The sequence below is a fragment of the Gracilinanus agilis genome, chromosome 3, assembly GCF_016433145.1.
Source record: "Gracilinanus agilis isolate LMUSP501 chromosome 3, AgileGrace, whole genome shotgun sequence".
NCBI lineage: Eukaryota > Metazoa > Chordata > Mammalia > Didelphimorphia > Didelphidae > Gracilinanus > Gracilinanus agilis.
This window is the reverse complement of record NC_058132.1, coordinates 203320016-203338123: the sequence shown is the minus strand read 5'-3', so window position 1 is coordinate 203338123 and position 18108 is coordinate 203320016. Positions and strand designations below refer to the sequence as shown.

The window sequence follows — 18108 nt, the reverse complement described above, 5'->3', positions numbered from 1 at the left end:
AGATGGCAGGGGATTTCATTTTAAGATAAGCCAAGTATGGCCCAAAGAAAAGGTTATCCAAGGTCACAAAATTACTAAGTGGCAAAGGATTAGATCCAGATCTTCTGACTTAACACCCAGCACTCTTTCCCCTGCATCATCCTTGGATAGAAGATAGGGAATATCTTTAGTTATTTCCATTTCTGAAAAAGGAAAAAATGACAAGTACTTTGGCCTGAGGTCATTTACTCCCCCCCCCCCAACTATCCATTTATCAAAGGAAATAAAGTCCAAGTGTCTGCAGCAATAAACTTGACATGTTTATTAATTAAACTATCACTTAAATAAAAAAAAGTGCATAGAAAATAAACATGTTTAAAAACTCCTTTTTTTTTTTTACAACTATATACACTTTTTACTTTTACATTCAGTCTTTCGTAGAGAGCTTTCAGCATTATTATTTTTTAACTATTAAAGTATTTTCCTTCATCCCTGTCACAGGGAGTTAACACTGATGGACTTTAGACACATTCCTTTTTTTTTTTCTTTTCTTTCCCCCCCTAAACCAGAAGCTTGGAAGAACACAAGGAAAAAATAAAAACAAAAAGATCTGTTATACATGATAAAGTTAAGAAATGTCTTATTTCTGGAACAGAAGTTTGTCATCTGTTCAGTTCTTGAAACAATTATTCAACTACCTGTATTTACTAAAGAGACTGTTGAAAGTTCAATAAAAGAAACACCACAAGTATATTTTCTTGGTTGATAGACAAAACTAGAGTACCTCAGAACAAGATACCAGGAAAGCACAGAACACAATTTTTCCCCCTAAATGGTGGTAATCCCAACATTCATAACCAAAAATAGAGAAACAAGAAGTACAGGTACTGACTGGTAACATTCATGGGCAGAAAAATCCTCAGCAGAGAAGCTCCAGGTGACATGGTTTGTGCAATTCTTTCCAACCCCTGATGTGGGCTGGGTTGATGCAATCCCTATTAAGATGATACTCTTGCAGTTTGTTTTAGTTTTTTTTCCTTTGGGGACCCAGAGGAACACCAGACTGACATTTTCCTGCCTCTGCTAGCAACTGTAACACAATCTTTATCTATAGTGTTAAGAGAATTAAAAGCCATGGACTGATACTGAACTAGGCTTTGTTACATGGTGCATTACTATATTAGTTCCTATATATATCATATTTATATTTATTTGAAAATTCAAAAAAAAACTTGCAAGTTTTCAGAGTGTGTGAAACCAGTAAGTAGTCTAGACTTGACTGGCATTCATGATTCAGCACAAAACCATCCGCTTAATAACCTTGTATTGCTTTGAAATGAAGGAAATAAAACAAAGTTTACACCCAGCCCTTTATAATGACCCGCTTTTCCTTTGAGAAAAAAAAGTTTGCTACAAATCTCCCTTTCCCTCCCCTTCCCTCCCCCCAAATAAATTCAAACACCCAACAAGGTTTTGACCTTTAGTATTTTCAGATATTTGTGATTGAACAGAAGTCCTTTAAAAAGATACATTCATTTTTTAAAATCTATTTTTTTTTTAAATTAAGGGAGCTACATGGTGCTCACTGAATTGGCCAGGGTGGGACAGAGGTGGCGGACTGGATCCTGCAAATGTCAATGAGTCTAGTTGAAAAATTAATAGTAGCTGCCAAGGCTTCTCTCCTCCAACCTCATTAATGGTCTGAAAGCAGGAGGGGATGTGCTGGAGACGGTGGTGGTAGATGGTTAAGGAGGAGAGGCAAAGGGACCAAGAAGACCTGGCCAAAGTGTCAGTGCCATGCAGCTGCTCTGGTTATGAAATAGTTTTCACTGGCTGCAATGGCCACCAGTTCATGCAGCCACAACAGGTTCTAGCAGCAAAGCTATTTGAGTGAACTGGCTCTCTTAGAGAACTAACCAGAGACACAATTATTACTCCTCGGGGATTTGGGAATTTCTGAAGGAAGCTTCTTGAAAGATTCTAATGAATGACCCAATGTTATTTGCTCAGTCTGAATTTCTGTTCTAAAATCCTCTGGATACTTTTCAAGATGAACTCAGAGGCATTTTGCATTCATTTATTACTCATCTCTTCCTTTCCTACTTCTGGTAGTGACCCTCCTCTCATTCCCAAGCTGCTGAATTTTGGCAATGGGCTCAAGAATAAGCTGTAGTCACTCACAGAGGTGCTTTCTTAAGCAGGCTGGGGTTAGGATGTAACTTTTCTCCTAATATCCAGGGTATTGTGGGAAAGGAATGAGAAGGGGGTCTCTTATAATAGAACACTGCCTAATAATAGGGCAGTGACTAGATCTATTTATCCGAGTTCTCCCCCATCCCTGACTGGCCTTTGGGTCTCTTTCTTAAGAGTGAATCCCTGACCCATCAGTGCATCAATCATTTCAGTAATAAATTCAGCCTAAGGTTTTTTTGTTGTTTTGAAATAAGGGAAAAAAAAAAGATTTACAAAAAAACCTCCTCACACAGTGCAATAAGAAAAAAAATCAGATACTAGTAGAACACCTTGAGTCACTGTATCTTCTCAAAGACTGAAGAAAGAGGGGAGGTGAGATCTGGGTGGACTGTTCTCAGCCCACTGCTAGGGCCCCCCTCACCCTCCCCTCCACATTGGCAAGGTAACCTTTGCCATCCTGTCCACAGTGCTGGCGAAAGTGATGGTGTTTCAGCAGAGCGACCAGATAAAGTTTTTAAGGTCACAGGAGATAAGGGAGCCCAGGTTGGAGGGCACAGGCTGAACCAAGGGTCCTGGGATGGAGTACGCTGGGCTGAGTGATATTGCTTTGTTAAGTTTCCACAGGGTGGGCTTCTTGTAGCCAGGAAGAGTGTCTCACTGAGAGCCATTATTGATCTCCTGCTGGACTGAACTGTTTTGAAGCCCAGTAACCAAAACAGAAAGAAAACCTATTTCTCTGTGAATGATCTAAGACTGTGCTTTAGTTTCATTGGGCCACCCTGGAAGTATGTCTAGGGGGTCAGTAAGATTTTTTGCAGATATAAGGATTTTGTGGGGAGACTGGAAGCAGAGATAAATGGAGGCAACAAATGAGGCAGATGGAGATGGAAAAATGTCAAGTTGCCTGCCATCCAAGCTCTTGTTTTTCTACCTCTGAAGTAGAAGAAACCTGGGAAGTACAAAAATCTGCCTCTTCCCATTGCCCCGGGGGCTAGAATCAGAGAGAAGAAATGTGTTTTAGAAAGGGGATGAAAGAAGAATTGTACCAACATAGTAATGTAGCCTGCTGGGAGCTTTGTAGAGGAGGGAGAGAAGGGATAACCTCATTGTATTTTGGTGACCTTCCTTCTCTATAATCTAGGAGCAACCCAGGAAACAGTTACCTAAGTCAACAAGGCATGAACAAGCTTACACATTAAACAACAACAAAAATATACCTTCTGAGGGTAGGGGTTGGGAGCGGGGGAAGTTGGACAGGAAAAAAAAATCAGACTTTGCGTGTACAGCTGAATATTTTCTCTAACTTCATCCTATGAAAATAAAAAATTATTAAAAACAGATCTTCTTTTAAATTAGGATAATACCACGGTTTAAAAAATAGCCTCGTCATAAGTGCTTCTCCCTATGAAGTGCTTCTCATAGAAAAATATACAAAAAATATTTACATTTATAAAACCTTAAATATTAAACTGTAAACAGAACAGAGTAAAATCCAATGACTTAATTTAACAGATTCAGGACACTGTCTTCAGGAAGGGGAAATGGAGGAAGGAAAGAAGGGAAGGAGAGAGAAGTTAGTCTGATGCTGCTTTGACCATGTCCTAGAGAAGGAACCTAGGCAGTAGTGTCATTTTCATCTGCTCTGAAGATAGATTTTGCCCATATGGTAGAGCTCCCTCAACACATGGTAACATATTCCCTCAGGGTCTTGCAACCTTAGTGTTCTGCCTTTAGCTTTTAATGGGGATTGACCAATTAGGAATTTGGCCTTCCTATGTCTTAGCAAAGAATAAATCAAAGTAACTGTATCCTAGTAATGGAGAGGAGGTAGGAGGTGGAAGGGAGTAGGATATCATCAACTTGGATATGAAGTTCTCAGGAAGCTGCATGATTCAAATCTTATTTAAACAATTTTCCCTCTTCAAAAACCATCATGCTGCATTTTTTTTTTTTTTTTTTACATTTTCACTGGAGCTTGGGCTGGTAAAGACTCCCCCCCAAACCTATCTATTTTTAGTGGCTTGTGTCCATGTCCCCTTCTGGAGTGCTAACTGGCTCAAAGGATTTTTTGTAGGCACAAACTGTGCCCAGTGGGGTGCAGATTCTTAAAGAGGGAGCCAACTTCAACTGCCACTCAGAAAGAATGGAAAAGTGGTGGGCTGGAAGCCAAGAGAAAAGGAAGAAAAGCAGAATGGGGAGAAGGAATGGGAAAGGGAAGGAAGCTGCTCCTACGGTCAAGAAAAGTAACTGGCTGAGATAAGGCTTATGGGGGTAACACTCCCACTACAAAGCCAATAGGCAGGCTCAAGTGTTTGGTAATTCATTGGCACAACCCCAAACAGCCCTTTTGGTCAACAAAGGCGCTAGGAATCTTGCCTCCCAACAAGAAATGAAGGGAGGGCACTAAGGAGAAACCATGAAACATTTTCTTTCAATCAAGAGATGGATGTAGGCTGGGTCTGGCCAGCCAATTCTGAGGTGCCTGACCTATACTGTCCTCTTGACCCTGCTTGGCCACTCTGGCCACCTCACTAACAGTGCTTAGGAAATGGGCCAAGCAGAGGCTGGCAGCAAGTTACCAACTTCCCCTAGGGAGAAGCTCAGGAAAATCCCCATTCTCCTGATATAACCCTTTACAGGCTCTCTCCAGGCAAATATGTTAGGGGACCCCTTCCCCTCCTCATATTGGTGTGCGAAATCCAGAGGTGCCAGGAAGAAAGTCCATCGCCAATCTTTTCTTCATGACATCACCTCTCACCAGGATTATGATCACACTGCATGATGTGAAGATGGGGCACAAGGAAAGGGAGCTCAGCCATAATGGAGGTCCCTCAACTGAGCCCATCTGATCCTGGAACCTTTGGCTGCTGGAAAAAGCCTTCAGCTTTGCTTTGGGTGACCCTTGGTCTTGCAACTCCCATAATGGGGAATGAGAAAAAGAGCAACTTTAGTTTAAGAACTTTCGGCATTTCTTAGCGCCACAATTGCAGGGCAGCTTATTGCTGGCATCCTCAATGGGGAACTTATAGTCGTAAGTGAGTTCTTCTCCACGGTAGATCTTACGCATTGCAAAGATGACAATGTGCTTCTGCCCATCAATGTTGATGACCCGAGAATAGCAGTTGGGCTCGCATGAATGGTTGATGAATCGTGCAGCATTTCCATGCATGGTGGCATCCACTACTTCTGAGTCATCAATTCGGAACATGTAGCAACCAATGCCCTATATGACAGGAAAGGGAGACAGAGAAGAAAGTGTTAGGTGCAACCCAAATTTAGGATTCTGACCCTACCTTCTTTTTATACTGCATATGGCCCCAGCTAAGCAAAGCTTATCAAATCTGAGTGCTAATCAAAACTCCAGTTATGCTGATATAGCTCTTCTGGTAGGCACATTTCAAGATGTTACCTCTAAGTTTCACTGGATTTGTAGGTATCAGAAGTAGTGGCTTCTCTATTTAACTACGTAGGAGAAACCCTGAAAAAATGTAGTTGTATATCTTTGATAAATATCTCTGAGTTTTCAAAGCTACTAAGGGCTCACTCAACTTCAACATTAGGGAAAGTACATTTTTACCAGGTCCCCTTAATCTCAACTTCTTTTTCCCAAGACTTTCAACCTGTGCTTATGCTAACTCCTAGTGCTGATTGATAGTTAACAGTAAAACCATTTTAAGAGAATATCTAGCACCACCTTTTTCTTTGTTATTCTACACTCATCTTTTCTTTTTCCTATAACAGGTGAAATGAGCAGGGACAGTGACAGTCTATCTCACCTTGCTCTCATAATACTTCTCTCGCTTGTCAGTCTGTATGGAACGGATGACGTTGCCTGCATACTCAATCACCATCTCACCTGCATCAATGTTTCTCTTACAGAAGAGGCCCCGGCCATGGATGGGAGACCTAGGACATGAACAAAGACAAAAAAGAGTTCCCTTAGTTGACATTCACCTACTTGGATTTTGCCACTAAGTCTGCAACAGGCTCAACCTTTCTCCCCTGTAGGAAGCAGAATCCAGACCTATATGCCTTGCAGAAGTTGTTCTCTGTTCATCAAGAATGGATATGCAATTGTATAAGAAATCAAGCCATTCCCCGATTGATAAATGGGCAAGAGACATGAATAGGCAATTTTCAGGTAAAGAAATCAAAAGTATCAATAAGCACATGAGAAGGTGTTCTAAATCTCTAATAATTAGAGAAATGCAAATCAAAACAACTCTGAGGTATCACCTCACACCTAGCAGATTGGCTAAAATGAAAGAAGGGGAGAGTAATGAATGCTGGAGGGGATGTGGCAAAATTGGGACATTAATGCATTGCTGGTGGAGTTGTGAACTGATCCAACCATTCTGGATGGCAATTTGGAACTATGCTCAGAGGGCTATAAAAGAATGCCTGCCCTTTGATCCAGCCATACCATTGTTGGGTTTGTACCCCAAAGAGATCATAGATAAACAGACTTATACGAAAATATTTATAGCTGCGCTTTTTGTGGTGGCAAAAAACTGGAAAAGGAGGGTATGCCCTTCAATTGGGGAATGGCTGAACAAACTGTGGTATATGCTGGTGATGGAATACTATTGTGCTAAAAGGAATAATAAACTGGAGGAGTTCCAGGCGAACTGGAAAGACCTCCGGGAACAGATGCAGAGCGAAAGGAGCAGAGCCAGAAGAACATTGTACACAGAGACTGATATACTGTGGTAAAATCGAATGTAATGGACTTCTGTACTAGCAGCAATGCAATGACACAGGACAGCTCTGAGGGATTTATGGTAAAGAACGCTACCCACATTCAGAGGAAGGACTACAGGAGAGGAAATATATAAGAAAAACAACTGCTTGAATGCATGGGTTGGGGTGGACATGAGTGGGGATGTAGACTCGAAACTACCACACCAATGCAACTATCAACAATTTGGAAATGGGTTTTGATCAAGGACACATGATAAAACCAGTGGAAATGTGTGTCGGCCATGGGTGGGGAGGGATGCGGGGGGGGTGAAGGGGAAAGTAGGAGCATGAATCATGTAGCCATGTTAAAAATGATTATTAATGTTTTTTTTAAAAAAAGAATGGATATGATATGAAATAAAAGTCTGCACAGTTAGTAAATAATTATTACATGAGGATCCTTAGGCAGCTACCAAAAATAGCTGTAAGTTTTAATCAGTGTCATCTGTAAAAGGAAATCTACTCTCCTTGCTGGTTCCCCTCTGATTTTAGAAAAGCTTTCATGATTTCAGTCATACCTGTAGACTCCAACTGCCTCCTTGGAAGTCTTCTTTAAGTGCCGGAAACGCATGGGCATGGGCAAATCCATGCTAGTCGCTCTTCTGAAAAACAGCAGGACATACTTTTAACCACATTTCTTTACGGAAGAGACTACTCTGGCAAAGTCTTGGGCTAAACTCTTAGAAGACAGAGACAATAACTATATGGTTCCCTAGCATAGGAACATATACAATTAAACACATAAATGTTTTTTGGTAATGACAATGAAGGTGGTGATAGTGACTATGTAGAGGTTTGGAACAATCAACCCTTCACAGAAGAATATATCTATACAAGAGGATATTCAACCAATAATCAAACAAAAAACAATTTTTAAAGTGATGTGAATTTCAGGGCAGGATCATAGAGTCCAATTTTCAGCTAATTAGCTATGATTACTATGTCACTCATGTCTCAGTCATTCTCTTTTATGTAATCCTGGAATTTTAGTATTTCTGTCACTTCCTACCTCCTCCCTTGGATTTAACTTCTTTTTTTTCTTCAATTTCCATATTTTTTAATTTTTATTTTTAGTCTTAAAATTCTTTTATTTAATTAAGAATATTTTCCCATGGTTACTTGATTCTTCCCACACCCCCTCCCTCTAGCCAACACACAATTCCAATGGATTTTACATGTGTCATTGATCAAGACCTATTTCCATATTATTAATATTTGCATTAGGGTGATCATTTAGTCTACATCCCCAAACATATCCCCATCGACCCATATGATCAAGCAGTTGCTTTTCTTCTGTGTTTCTGCTCCCACAGTTCTTTCTCTGGGTATGGATAGTGTTCTTTCTCATAAATCCCTCAGAATTGTCCTGGATCATTGCATTGCTACTAGTTGAGAAGTCCATTACTTTCGACTGGATTTAACTTCTTCCACCAGTTGTCTACTTAATTGCTTACCGAGCTGATTTCAGCTGTATTTCCTCTTCTTCTTCATCATTGGGGTTATATTCAGGAGGCTGTCTATGTTTAGAAGCCAGGAAGTTAAACATGTCAAATGCTGACTTCCTGGAATCAAAGATCAAAGAATATTTAGAGAAAATGCCTAAGGCAGAAAATGAGAAATGAGATACAATTGGTAGCCCAGAAAATCCCAAGAAAAAGGTGACATTAGTGGCATTTATCTACAAACTAAGACCAGAATCTACTTTCCAAGCCATGGGTGAATGACACTTGCCTCAGGTGGACTTCAGCTCTGGCTGACCCATGAGGATTTAGGGGTGGTTCATTGGCCTCCTCTGGTTTGTGGAATCGAAACTTATAATTCCGACAATGCTTGGCCCCAGAAAGCTGCTCAATTAGGAACACAACTGCATCATGAAGAATCCCTAGCATCTTCAAGCCATTCACACCTGCAAAGGTCATAAACATTAGGGCTGGTAACAAAACTGCAATATTCAACAGTTAACCAAACTACAGAAAGAATTTTCTGAAGTCCAAAGAATATGATCTGGAAACAATGGCCAGAAACTAGCATTAGATTTTTCATTAACAGTCCTCTCTGACAAATTCAGAAGGAAGTGATCTAATTTTAGTGCCCAACAGAAGGCTGGCCAGGTCTTCAGTTCACTCTCATCTCCATGAACAAAACCCAGGAAGTCCAAATGGAACACAAAGCCTGAGTTTTTGGAAAAGCAAACTACTCAGGTATCAAAGCATAGTTTGGCAAAGAAACAGCTTTGCATTTTTTCATAAAGGCTTACCCCCTTCCCTTTCACTCCTAAAGTTTTCCTCTCACATCTCTTAAGCAGCTAGAATGGATTAAACCAGGGGTTGGCAATGTATGGCTCTCGAGCTTTATCTGGCTCTTTTGAGGGCCAGATATGGCTCTTTCTGCAGGAGCCATAAAGTCAATTTTTTTTCAGGCACTGTTACAGGAGCGTGCACTGTGAGCACTGTACGGCTCTCACGAAATTACATTTTAAAAAATGTGGTGTTTATGGCTCTCACGGCCAAAAAGGTTGCCAACCCCTGGACTAAACTTTGAATAATAGCAAGGATTGAAAAGTACACTCACCTGGACACACTTCCATGTACAATCAATAATTTATTGGTTCAAATCAATAATCTACCAATATATTTGAGAGGAACAAGCCAACAGTTTCATACATTACCTGCAAATGAAAGCTGCTTTAGACGAGCATTGGATCGGGCTTCCTGAACTTTATCTGTTAATGATTTCCATGCATCTGTAGTAATATTAAGGAATAGGTAACAAAAATTTTAAGTGTATTTCTTGTCACGTTAGTGGTTTGTACAAGCCAAAAACGCTTAGCAGCTAAGGTTACTTAGAGAAAGTGCAATGCTTAGCAGTGCTTCTATAAGGAAAGCAAGGCAGTTGACAGTAGGAATGGATGAAATGCCAAATTTTTCATGAATAATCTGTATCTCTTATAGTTGTATGATTGAGTCTTTAGCTTCAGTATTTTATAGTATTCATTTTATTCCTGTCCTTGGCCAATGTATTCCTTATCAACTTGTCCAAGTATATAATTTCTTCCCGTTCTATAACAAAGTGGATTCTCGAAAGATTTAGTCCCTGGCCTTCTCTTCTCCACATATATACTCCATCTTGAAAAAGTTTACTTACTGTTAAGATTTTCACCTCTATAGATATAATTCCCAAATCTATACCTGATATCGCCTTAAACCTCTGGCCCTATTCTGTTAAGTAATGTTCCTTTGGGTGGATCATTTAAACTCTTACTTTGATCTTCAACTTCTGTGCAATGCCACTTGAATGTCTCACCCCCTCAAGTTCAACATTTATAAAATAAAGGGGAGGCTTCTAAGAACTTTTAAGTTCTAGATCTAAGCTCCTATATAGTCTATGTTTAAAACTGAATGCATAATTTCCCCACCAATAAAATTAGTTACTTTTCCCATCTTTTTATTTATGTTAACAATTTATTTGTCCTGCAAGCTTCTACTAGAGTTTAGTAAAAATAGTGTCATGTCATTTCCCTTGTTGGCTACCACTGCATATAGAATAAACTACCAAATTCTTAACTTGTCATTCAAGGATTGCCCTTTTCAATCTTATCTCCAATTACCCCCAACATAGGTCTTCTCCTCCAGCCAGAGTTATGATCTACTCATTGTCCTCTGTATTGGCCTTGAAGACTTTGCTAGTAAGAGGCTCTTCCCATCTCCTTTCTTGGTCTATCCAAATCCCATGTAACCATAAAAACCCAATAATACCTTTCCTGATTACCTGAACCCATTACTTCTCTCTTCCCTCAACTTCAGTATTTACTGTCAAACCACTACCTTAATATAAGGTCTTATATTGTTACTGCTTCCAAACTAACTAGGCTGTGACCTCAATAAAGATATGTGTGGATTGTGTCTTACATTGCTTAAAAAAAATCTAAACTTAGATTCATTCTTATATTGTTTTGTATCCTCACAGCATCCACCACATTGCCCAAAACACAGTAGGTATTCTATAAATATTAGTTGAAAGACTAATCTCCCAAATGCCAAGCAAGCTGAAACAGATGATGATGATAGAATCTTCTGAACCTTATGGAGCAGCCAAACATTTCAGTCAACACACCTTCAATGCTTTCTGCACAAATTTGAAAACCATCATCACTTGATATTTCAAAAACTAGCCCTTTCTTTGGCTTTTTCTCTCCAATGCTTTCCTTCCTCTTTTGTTCTTGCTGTAACCAAAACATCAGTGGAGAACTGAAGTTGCTTTCTTCTTCTTCAGTCACTTTGGGTTCTGAGAAAGAAAACAAAATAAGAGATTACTATAGTTATGTCTGCTGAGAGTTTTACTTTTTTTAAAAATAGATTTCATAAGGATAACTGTATTATATCATGTTCAAAGAAGAATTAGTGAATAGTCAAGCTATTCCTTATGAGAAATTAGAAGAACCTGACAATGTCCCAAGTCATAAAGCCTGGAGATCTCTGGTTACCTTGAAACAAAAAGTCATCCTTCATTTAAAACATCATCTACACCTGTTGGCAAATGTATGGCATGCATGTCAGGGGGAGTTGCTCCCCCTCCCTCTCTCCACACATGCTTGACACCCCTCTGTCCAGTAGCCCAATGGGAACACTTCCTCTCTCCCCTGTCTGGGTTAAGGGAGCAGCTCACATGTAGCATGAGGGTTGTAGTTTGAGCACTTGGTCTCTAAAAAGGTTTGCTATCACTGCTCTATAGCAATGGATTGGGTGCTTAAGATCCAGAGTTTTCCAACCTTTATTATAATTTCAGGCAATGTCCTCAAAAGTCTTAAAGTTCAATCCATAAATAAAAAAGATCTTTTGAAAAATGAACCTACCTTATGATAGATAAGTGGTCATCCAACTTCTGCTTGAAGATCTCTAGTGTGAAATCTATAACTCCCTAAAAGGCCCATTTTACTTTGGAATAGCTCTACTTTTTAAGAAGATTTTCTTGTCATGAAGCCTAAATTTGTCTCTCTTCAACTCTTATCCATAGCATCTAGTTCTGCGCTCTGGAATCAAATAGGAGTCTAATGCCTCTTCCACATGACACCGTTCAAAGACTTAAAGGCAGCTAACACATTCTTTCTGAGTCCTCTCTTCTAGAGGTCAACTACTCCTAGCTTCTTCAACTGATCATTCTATGACATGGACCTAAAAGTCTTCATCATTCTGTTCTCCTTTGGACATTTCCTACTTTCCACCACCCCAACCCCCAAAACCCTTACCACCTTCTGTCTTAGAAATGATACTATGTAGGTAACTGGTGTTAAGTGACTTGTACAGAGTTGTACAATTAGGAAGTATCTGAGATTAGATTTCATTTCTTAATTTATTTACACCCTTCCTAAACAATATTCCAGATGAGGTTTGACAGGGCAGAATACAATAGGATCTCTTTATTCTGGAAAAGTGAATCTTTCTTATTATAGACCAAGATCACATTTCTAATTATTACCTCTCTGTTCATACTGAACTTGTAGTGCATAAAAGCTTTCAGTTCTTTTTCAGATAAACTGCTATCTAATAATGTCTCCACTACTTGTACTTAAAGAGATTATTTTTTTTAAACTCAAGGATAAGGCTTTACATTTATTTTAATTGAATTTTTATCATATTGGTTTCAATACAACTTTCTACTTTGTCTAGACATTTTGAATCCCAATTTTGTATTTTGGTATATTAACTTCTATTTTTATGCTATCTGTAAATTTGATAAACATTTTATCTATGACTATACTAAAGTCCTAGATAAAAATGTTAAACAGCATAGGGCCATTCAGAAGAGAATCCTGGAACACTCAATTGGAGGCTTCCTTCCAAGTTAATAATACATCATTCAGGCTATTCTTTTGAGTGTTTGGCCTTTTAACTTACTGGTTATACGATCATGTGTCATGTCATTTAATTCCTAAGCCTGCTTCCTTATTTGTAAAATGAGAAAAACACATGCCAGATTGTTGAGAGAATCTAATGTAGGAAAAGCACTCTGAAAACTTTAAAGTGCTATATAAATGTCAGTTATTATTTTAAATTATTACTTTATTGTTTTTGAAAATTTTTTAATAAGCTCCCACTACTAAGTACTTCCTTGAAAAATTTGCCTGTCCCCTCCTACTCCCATTCAAATTTCATCATTTAATCTAATTCTTCAAAGTAACCCAAATGGGATTTTAATGGATATCAAATTAAGTCAATAAATTAAGAGTACTTTTTTTTTACATTGAACTGTCCTAAGCATTTATATGGAATATAAATTCCTGATTTACTTCACCAGTGCATAGTGCAAATAAATAATAAAACATGTTAGGTGTATAAAACAGGTTTTATAACCAAAAGTAGGTTCTCCTACATGTTCTACTTAATAATGATGGTTAGCTTTCTTCAGTCAGGCCACTTGATTAATTATGTAAATCTTACACTGCTGTTAAGGTGGTACAGCCAAAAAAAAATGTGTCCTGGTCCTGGGATTCCCTTTTATAACAGATAAGCCAACAAAAATATTGTTTAGTTGACAACCACACACTTACCTACACTGTCTTGCTCATTTGTTGAATTCTGTGTTGGTGGTTCTTCCGGAATTGCAGTCATTTGTCTAGATAAGGAGAAAACCAAATATAAGAAATGTCACATGTACTGCAATTTAAAAATAATAGTATCTGGTACCCCAAAGAGATCATAAATAAACAGACTTGTACGAAAATATTTATAGCTGCGCTTTTTGTGGTGGCAGAAGAACTGGAAAAGGAGGGTATGCCCTTCAATTGGGGAACAGCTGAACAAATTGTGGTATATGCTGGTGATGGAATACTATTATGCTAAAAGGAATAATAAACTAGAGGAGTTCCAGGTGAACTGGAAAGACCTCCAGGAACTGATGCAGAGTGAAAGGAGCAGAGCCAGAAAAACACTGTACACAGAGACTGACATACTATGGTAAAATCGAATGTAATGGACTTCAGTACCAGCAGAAAGCAATGACACAGGACAGCTCTGAGGGATTTATGGTAAAGAATACTACCCTCATTCAGAGGAAGGACTACAGGAGAGGAAACATATAAGAGAAACAAATGCTTGAATGCATGGGTTGAGGCGGACATGAGTGGGGATGTAGACTCGAAACTACCACACCAATGCAACTATCAACAATTTGGAAATAGGTCTTGAGCCCACACATGTTAAAACCAGTGGAAATGTGCATCGGCTATGGGTGGGGGGAAAGTGGGGGGTGAAGGGGAAAGTAGGAGCATGAATCATGTAACCATGTTAAAAATGAATATTAATAAATGATTCAAAAATTAAAAAAAATAATAGTATCTGTTTACTATATAGCTATGTCCTGTCCCTACTGTAACCACAAAATAAAATTTTATGGATCTAATTTATAACTTTTAAAACAAAGACTTTGGGGAAATATTGTTTTCTAAAAAGTATAATATTTTAGAGCAAGTACTTTAGAAAAGACAGTTGTATATTTTGTACTTTCTAATATTTGGCTATCATGTGACACAAATGGATTTTAATAGGTATTAACAATTTGAAGATTACATTTTTATGATGAACTGTCCTAGACAGTATAAGAAATGGAATTTCCTGATTTACCACACCTATATATAGTTAAGATCAATAATAGAAAATGCTAGGTATACTACCATGTTTGATATGACTTTAAACAGAACCTAGTGAATAAGAATATTAATAATTTTATATACTTTACACTTTTCCAAATCATTTCACATGCATGTCATGTACAAAGATAGTCAAATATTAGAAAGTATAAAACTTACAACTGTCTTTTCTAAAGGACCTGCTTTAAAATATAGTCCTTTTTGGAAAATAGTATTTCTCCAACTTTTCTAACTTAAGTATCTCAGGGAAACTAAGAATTCAAAGTCCTCATTTTAAAGTTGTAAACTGGATCTTGAAAAAAATTTTTTTTTTGTGGTCGCAGTATTTGGAGCAAAAAACTAAAGGGAAGCACAACACTTTAATTTTCAAACCAGTTCTAATTTAATAATTTGAGTAAATTGCACAGTCTTGTATGAATCTTACCACTTTTAAAATTAACAACAATGAAGAGACCATTAGTAGAATAGTAGGATAGAGTACCAGGCCTAAAGTTAGGAGGACCAGGATTCGAATGTGAACTCAGACATTTCCTAGCTTTGTGACCCTGGGCAAATCACTTAATCCCATTTGCCTAGCTCTTGCCCTTCTGTTTTAGAGTTGTAACTAGCAAGTAAGGGTTCGAAAAAAAAATTCCGACAATCATAAGCAGGGGCAGAGTCAAGATTAAAGTCAGGGGTTTACCCAAATTCCCCTCCAGACAATGCTAAATTCTTAAACCTCAAAACAAATTCTTGAGTGGTAGAACCTACAGAAAGAGTAAAACAATCTGTCTTCCCAAGACAACTTGGAAATCTGGTAGGAAAGTTCTCTTTAGGGTGAGAATGGATTGAAGTTCAAAATAGTCCACTAGCCAGCATCAGGCTGTGTAGGGGTGGATGTAGGGGTGGGGACTAGATCAATGGCAGTGATAGTAAGGAGTTCAAGACAACTGGTCAGAAGGAGGTAAGAGGAGACTCTTTGCTGACACTGGGAGCAGCATTCTGTCACACTGCTCATACATGGTTCTGGGTCAGTCACAGGATGAGGAGTAGCATTGGCAATAACAGTACTCTGGCCAGTATCAGAATGGAAAAGAGTACTTGCAGTCCTAAGAGCAGTGAGCACATCTCTCTTTAGATCATACCATCTTAGAAAAAACAAAAGCTTACAGACATCCAGAACGAGCTCTGAAAAGAACAGCATGAAAAACATGAAATTTAGGATAGTGCCCCCCTCCAACCAAATAGAAAAGCCTCATTTGAACATAAAATTAGGAGTCAAGAAATAGGCTGGAAAACTGAGCAAAAATAAGAAAAGAACCTGACTATAGACAGTCACTATGATGACAAAGAACATCAAAATACAAACTCAGAAGACAACACTGTCAAAATAGCTGCATGCAAAGACTCAAAGAAAAATGTGAATTGGCTCCAGGCTCAAAAAAAGAATTCCTGGAAGAGATTAAAAAAACAACACTCTAAAAATCAAATAAGAGAAACAGAGGAAAAACTGGGAAAAGAAATGGGAGTGAATGTTCAAGAAAATCATGAAAAAGGAGTTGACAAGCTTGGTAAAGGAGCAACAACAACAAAAACAAAGAAAATAATATTTTAAAAAACAGACCAAAAATGGTAAAAAAAATCCAGAAATCCATTGAAGAACTTCTTAAAAATAATAATTAGACAAATGAAAAAATTACAAATGTTCAATTGAAGAAAATAATTCCGTAAAAACTATAATTGAGCAATGTCTTCATGAGACATCAAGAAACAAACAAAAAGCAAAATTGAAAGAATGAAAGAAAGACAGAAAATGTGAAATAGCTCAGAATTATTAGACTACCTAAAAGTCAAATAAAGAGCCTAGACATCATACTTCAAGAAATTATCAAGGAAAATTGTCCTGATAGCCTAAAACTAGAGGTAAAACAGAAGTGGAAAGAGTCCACTGATCACCTTTTGAAAGCGATACCAAAATGAAAGCTCCAAGGAATATTACAGCCAACTTCCAGAACTCCCAGGTTGAGGAGAGAATATGATAAACAGCCAAAAAGCAGCAATTTAAATATCATGATGCCACAGCAAAGATAACACAAGATTTAGCAGTTCTACGTTAAAGGATTGGAAGACCTGGAATATGATGTTCCAAAGGGCAGAGAAGCTAGGATTACAATCAAGAATCACCTACCCAGAAAAACTGAGTACAATTCTTCAGGGGGAAAAAATGGATATTCAATGAAATAGAGGACTTTTAAGCATTCCTGATAAAATGACTGGAGCAGAAGAGGAAATCTGACTCTCTTATACAAGACTCAAGAGAAGGAAAAAAAGGTAAACAGGAGAGAAATCATAAGGAACTCAATATGATTAAACTGTTTACATCCCTAAATAGGAAGAACTTTATTCTTATTGAGGCTGTTAAAAGGAGTTCACATGGACAGAGGGCATAGGTATGAGTTATGCTGGAACGATCTCCAAAAAAATGAAGGGCAGCAAAGAGAAAGAGAAATGTACTGGGAGATAGGGAGAAGAGAGAGGTAGAAAGGGAAAAATCTTTTCATTTGGAAGAAGAGCATAAGGAAGAGCTTTTGCAATGGAGGAGAAAATAGGAATGTGAGAGGCAATGCTTGAACCTCACCCTCATCAGAATTGGTTCAAGAAAGGAAGAACACTCACTCTGTCTCATAGAAACATAACATCCAAAAGGGAAATAAAAGGGGAAGGACAGATAAGAGGGAGGGTAGAAAGAGAAGGGCAGATGAATAGAGGCAGTGATTAGAAGCGGAATACTTTAAAGGAGGAACAGGATAAAAAGAAAGATAAAAGGAGAAACAGAAGATAGTAAGAAGGGAAATTCAGTTATTAATCAACTGTGAATGTGAATAGGATGAGCTCACTCATATATCCACTCATATATACATATATAACCACCACTCATCCTTTAAAACAGAAGCAGATAGGAGAATGAATCAGAAACCAGAATCCAACAATATATTGTTTACAAGAGACATACTTCAAAACATAAAGAAACACAGAATTGAGATAAAGGGCTAGAGTAAAAAGGGCAAGGATAACAATTATGATCTCAGATAAAGCAAAAACAGAGCTAGTTGAAGGAGATAATCAGGGAAATGACATTTGCTAAAAGGTAACATACATTTTTTTTTTTTAATTTTAAACCCTTTTACTTCTGTGTATTGACTTATAGGTGGAAGATTGGTAAGGGTAGGCAATGGGGGTCAAGTGACTTGCACAGGGTCACACAGCTGGGAAGTGTCTGAGGCCGGATTTGAGCCTAGGACCTCCCATCTCTAGGCCCGGCTCTCAATCCACTGAGCTACCCAGCTGCCCCGGTACCATAAAATTCTGACAGCAAATTTCTCTGATTGAGCTAATTTCTCAAATACATACTGAATATAGAACTGACTTAAATTTATAAAAACAAGAGCCATCCCCCAGTCCCCCAATTGATAATGGTCAAAGGATATGAATAGGAAGTTTTCAAAAGAAATAAAAGCCACTATCTATAGTCATATGAAAAAATGCTCTAAATCATTACTGATTAGAGAAGT

At 38.2% G+C, this 18108-nt stretch overlaps 1 protein-coding gene across 1 annotated transcript in view; it reads right to left on the bottom strand.

Moving 5' to 3' along the window:
* Positions 1-278: 278 nt before the first annotated feature.
* Positions 279-18108, bottom strand: part of KMT2A (lysine methyltransferase 2A) — an 87060-nt gene continuing 69230 nt past the window's right edge. Inside the window, exons 30-37 of the mRNA XM_044669609.1 lie at positions 13460-13524; positions 11026-11196; positions 9581-9655; positions 8640-8818; positions 8367-8470; positions 7431-7514; positions 5949-6078; positions 279-5395 (exon numbers count right to left, since the gene is read on the bottom strand). Coding sequence (XP_044525544.1) covers positions 5120-5395; positions 5949-6078; positions 7431-7514; positions 8367-8470; positions 8640-8818; positions 9581-9655; positions 11026-11196; positions 13460-13524 — 1084 coding nt within the window. The 3' untranslated portion in view covers positions 279-5119. The remainder of the gene's footprint in view (positions 5396-5948; positions 6079-7430; positions 7515-8366; positions 8471-8639; positions 8819-9580; positions 9656-11025; positions 11197-13459; positions 13525-18108) is intronic.